General features: G+C 34.6%; 1 protein-coding gene across 2 annotated transcripts in view; it reads right to left on the reverse strand.

Annotated features, from left to right (window-relative positions):
• The window catches only part of LOC106872739 (cyclin-O protein B), a 6,962-nt gene extending 3,466 nt beyond the window's left edge, over positions 1-3,496 (reverse strand). The window contains exons 1-3 of one of the 2 annotated variants that reach the window (XM_052965927.1): positions 3,331-3,496; positions 2,948-3,001; positions 808-1,182 (exon numbers count right to left, since the gene is read on the reverse strand). In XM_052965927.1, coding sequence (XP_052821887.1) covers positions 808-1,182; positions 2,948-3,001; positions 3,331-3,381 — 480 coding nt within the window. In that variant the 5' untranslated portion in view covers positions 3,382-3,496. The remainder of the gene's footprint in view (positions 1-807; positions 1,183-2,947; positions 3,002-3,330) is intronic. The other variant, XM_014919822.2, reaches the window with a different exon arrangement.
• Between the last annotated feature and the right edge of the window lie 2,071 nt (positions 3,497-5,567).

Consider the following 5,567-nt stretch of genomic DNA (forward strand, 5'->3'; position numbering starts at 1 on the left):
CAAAGTGCCACGCAGTATACTTAACCCGGAACCCTGTGGTTGGGAGGCAAGTTTCTTACCACGCAGCTGAATCTGCACCTGTATCTGGAAAACTTTTTTCTTTTAATGTGAACCATCAGATTGTAGACAATGTTCATACTTACGATCGTGAGTGCAATGCACTAAGCTACGCGCCTCTGTTGTAAAGTAAACATCGTTGCTATATGTGTATACAATCTCAACAGTGTTGGATCAATCGAAAGTGGTGGGGGAAAGGTGACTATCGCTAAGTTACAATATACCAGATATACAAAATTATTATGGATTACTGCAGAAGACTTACCAAGGAGGCATATACGGATTTCAAGATTCTCATACTAAAGTGTACTTACCAAAACCAAAAACAGTAACTTTTCTATATTTTAAACAAATGCCATTTTCTCATATTACTTCATATTTTTTAAAACTACCATTCAATAAATTATACAAACTTCACATTTTATATCTGATGAACAGAAGTATTGTCTATAAATATCTATCAATATAGGATTCCATTATAGAGACAATACTTTTGCGAAACGATTGTAAGATGCTTTAAATACTTAAATTTAAACTATTAAATTTTAAACTGTCATATTATTATTATTATTTAATATTTTTACTTATATTTACATATATTTTTATATATATTTATATTTTTAATACAATAATTATTCAACTCATATATATATCTCTCTGAAGAATTTGATATTAATTTCCTGATATTTCATTGATAGGTTTATAAGTAACAACTATTGAAATACAGCGCTAGAGGTTAGAAGAAATTACCTGAGTTTGATGTTGAAGGCAACGGGAAGGTAGATGAACTTCTTCAATTGATAGTTTGTAACAAAATGTATCATCTCTGTAGGCATCTATTTCACCGAGGTCAAAGTAAGTCTCTTGGGCCCACACACGCATCAGTCTTTTGGAATATGGAAGTGTTTTAGATGGCTCAGTCCGGGTTTGACGCACAGGTGTAAGACATGGCACAGGTCCTGAATAAACAGGTTTTGAAGCGAACTCTGAAATCAAGTTCACATGGAAAATGTGCAAGTTCTCACAATCAGGATGATGTCGGATTATTTTGCGATTTACATCAACTGAATAATTTTCTTTTGACTCACGATCGGTTGAAGGTGAGCGTGTGTTGCATTTTTTACTCTAGAATAAAAATATTCAAAGATTTAATTTAAATTGATTGATTGTACTGCTTGTTAGATATAAGAATTAGATTTACGCGTTGTGTAGAATGTTTAAGTTATTAAAACGGTGATATTCTCTATACACAACATGGATTTCAAATAAAGTGCATCATATTTTTGTTAAGACCACGCTGAACTGGTTCGATCAGGAGTATTTATCCAAGTATCACTAAAAAAATTGTTCTTGAATAAACAATAACAGTATTACTTTAGTTAAAAAAGCAAAATTATTCGGCATAGCTATTTTGGAAAATTAGCTAGTTAAAAGATTATCCTATTATAAATGAGTACAAACAGTTGAAGAAGTAAATCAGTGCGCCAGAAACAAATTTAGTCGCTTATCGCGAATTTGATACCAAACATTCTGAATTAAGGAAAAACATTTTGTATATATATATATTATCAAATTAAGCAGCTGTTTAGCAATGTATCACCAAAAAGTAAAACTATAATTGTCATTAAATATGATACGGTGTTAGAACACCTACAGTGCTAGAAATAGCTCAAGTGCTCTGATGCCGCAGTCAACGCACACAATTGTAGACATACATACTGACAACGACCGAAAACGTCGATAGTGCAGGATTATCACGACTGTTATTTTCGGCCGTCAGTATGTATGCATGCAACTGTGTGCGTTGACTGCAGCATCAGAGCACTTTATCTCTTATTCTAGCAATGTAGGGGTTCTAACACCTTCCTTCATATTTAATGACAATTATATATATATATATATATATATATTTATATAAACAGAAAGAGAGAAAAGTGGGGCATAATGAATAAAATTTACAGCACTTTTAACTGAGAAATTTCTTCTTCCACAAATGTTCACTTTCTTACAAAAACTATATCAGCTAAGCAAATCACCTGTAAATACTTTAACACTATTTCAGAAAACTAACTCCGTTCTCAGCATATAAAAAGACAAATTTGAATGGGGCAAAATGAGTAAGACAAGATAAGGTAAATTTGCCTCTTCAGTTCTCCAAAATTACATTTGAGAAAAGACACATACATATCAATATCCAGCGGAGGTAAAGAATACGCACACCACCCAAATTCCAAACACCGGGTGTGCGAATTCTTTACTTTCGACTCAAAATCCATACTTAGACATTAGAAGTATCAGAAATGCAACAATGCAGATTGAAAGAGGATCATGGAAAAATGGCACTAGATATGAAATTAACGAAACTCTACTAAATCTAAAACCTCAGCGAAAATATTCTTTGTAGTGTCATGATCTGCTGAAGTGGCTCTCTTCCTGATGTATTTAAACATCATACAGTTAAAAAGAAATTGAAATTTGTCACTCATTTTGCCCCAGTTCGGAAAACTTTTTGAAAATTAAAAATGATCGAAATAAATAGTGTGGGAAAATTTTGACTTAAAATCCAGATGAAAGAATATGGATTGTTAAATATGAAAAACTATCCAAATATTTTATTAGCAACTTCAATTTCAATCGGGTCGAAGAGAAATTTCTTGAAAAGAAAAATACATGTAACCTAACCAAGTTTCGAACTCTCAACAACTATGCTGACCAATTTTTATTCCCAAAGATGATGTAATACTTGCAATGTGTGGTTTTAAACGGGTAGGGAGAAAAGAAACGAGAAATAAATTTTGGTCCAGTTACCAATTTGCTCCCTACATTATATATATACAGCTGCTTGTAACCTTAAGTACATTGCTAGAATAAAATTATAAATGGATTCTACCTTATGTGCCAAAATTGTGAGGGTTTCTTCAAATAATATTTCCGATTTTCCTTCCTCAAAAAAAAAAAATGTCAAATTTTATCGGTTACATATATTTGTTGATGCACATCAAATCTTATTGAACGAGAATACCCCCCCACCAAAAAAAAACAAACAAACAAACGCATAAAACCCACAAATATGGAAATTTTCGAAAAATGACTTATTATCTATCATAAAATACATTTTCAATGTTTCCAATAACATGCTTGAAAGAAATACTCTCATTGATGAAAGATACTATTTTAGTAAATAAGTACCATTAATATAAAGAAATACAATATTATCAAGAAGATAAATTATGTCCCTCAAACGGACAACAAATAAATTATATTGTAAAATACCTGATAGGTCTCTTCTTCTGTTAATTTATCTCGCTTTCTTTTGTTGCCCATTAGTTTCTTATTTTATTTCGAGCAAAATATAAAAATTTAAGTTCCAAACAGTTCTTTTTTGAAACATACTCGCAAAAAAATCCCGACATGCATTTTAAAATCATAAGTAGAATAAAATAAATCAAGACAGATGTTTCTTGATTAAATCTCTTAAATTAGACCGTAGAAAATTTGCAGCGTAATTGGACTAATACTTCGAACAGTCCATTATAACGATCTTGACGTTTTCTCTTTGTCCTCTTTTGTATATTGGAACAAACGAAATTTAAATTTTTGATATTTCATGTTTATGCTTTTGTGAAGCAGTGAGTGTTCGAATTTACCCTTTTCTATTGTACTATAATGACTCTTCAAACATTACTAAGTTCCAGTTATTATTTTATGAACATTTTTCATTGTATGAACGACAAAGCCAATCTCAGTGGAGTTTGAACCCTGAACGTAAAGATCCGGATGAATCAATAAAATAATAATAGTTTCGAATTTTGGCGCAAGACCAGCAAAACATGACTCCAAAAGGATGAGCCAAGCTCAGCGTAATTCGAACTTTATTTGTTCATACTTACAACGTATATTCTTTTCTTCTCTAGGCACAAGGCCCAAAATTTTGGGGGAGGGGGCCAGTCAATTAGATCAACCCTAGTACGCAACTGGTACCTAATCTATCGACCTCGAAAGACAAAGTCAACCTCAGTGGTATTTGAACTCAGAACGTGAAGACAAGCAAAATATCACTAAGCGTTTCGCCCGGCGTGCAAACACTTCAGCCAGCTTGCTGCCTTACTTACAACGTATATTGTAAGAATGTATCTATGCTATCGGCCTGAAAAATATAATAATGAACGCTAAATTGAAATCAACGATTTATTGAATGAGCTTTTAATTTCTTTTTCCTCATACCTTTGTTAGAAGACAAAAAGCAGCGTCCAAGGCGTTTACCGAGACCTCTAGAACTGCTGGTGGGAAGGGAGAAACTTATCTTCAGATCGAAGATCTTGCCTAGATGTGACACAGGAGACTTCATTAAAGGCACCTGTGAACAAGGTGATTATGTTAAACTCTTCGAAGGATCAAATCTGTTAGGCAAAAGCAGGGATGATTCGATAGCTTCCACTTAGCTTGTGTTTTGGTCGACCGGAGGTTATGGTAAAAGACTCTCCTGCCGCGTTGTAGGCTCGAACCAGAAACCACACGACTGCAAAACAATGATTTTAACCGCAGAGCCCTGCCGGCTCCAAAAGCAACATTAGTGCAAAAGTGTAAAGTTACAAAATGTAGATAATTCGTCTGTTTTTATTTATTTATTTATTTTCTACTACCAAGAACTATTTTCCCATTTCAGCAATTCAAAAGAAATAGCTGTTATCTATTATGCTAGTTTAAGGCGGCGAGCTGGCAGAATCGTTAGCACACCGAGCAAGATGCTTTGCAGCATTTCGTTCGTATTTACGTGCTGAGTTCAAATTCCGCCGAGGTCGACTTTGCCTTTCATTCTTGCAGGGTCAATAAATTAAGTACCAGTGAAACACTATCCCCCCCCCCCTCATACAAAATTCCAGGCCTTGTGCCTTTAATAGAAAGGATTATTATGTTATTGAAGGCGGCGAGCTGGCAGAATCGTTAGCACGCCGGGAAAAATGCTTAGCAACATTTCGTCCGACTACGTTCTGAGCTCAAATTCCTCCGAGGTCGACTTTGCTTTTCATCCTTTCATGACTGATAAGACAAGTACCAGTTGAGCACCGGGATCGATGTAATCGATTAATATCCTCCCTCGAACTTGCTGGCCTTGTGCCAAAATTTGAAACCATTATTTCCTATTGACTAATGAATTTGAACTCAGAACGTAAGGGCGGACAAAATGCTGCTGAGCGTTTTGTTCGGCGTGCTAACGATTTTGCCAGCTCACCACCTTACTACTACTAATAATCAGGCAGTGGCTCTCATGGCTTCTGATCTTAATTGGCTGGAAGTGTTATCATGTACATTGTTTTGTCTTGGTATAAAAGATGGGCTACAACAAATATTCTGCTCAATATCACAAATTTGCTTGTCAGTTGTTTGACCTTAACCAGTTGAACTTGTCCCTTGGTAGCTGACGATATGTGCATCTTTGATCACGAGCAGAAGTAGTGGGGTGGGCATCATAGCCATGTGTTTTAGAGGAATTCTTTGGGGTTTGAATA

This window comes from Octopus bimaculoides, chromosome 2 (assembly GCF_001194135.2).
Source record: "Octopus bimaculoides isolate UCB-OBI-ISO-001 chromosome 2, ASM119413v2, whole genome shotgun sequence".
Taxonomy (NCBI): domain Eukaryota; kingdom Metazoa; phylum Mollusca; class Cephalopoda; order Octopoda; family Octopodidae; genus Octopus; species Octopus bimaculoides.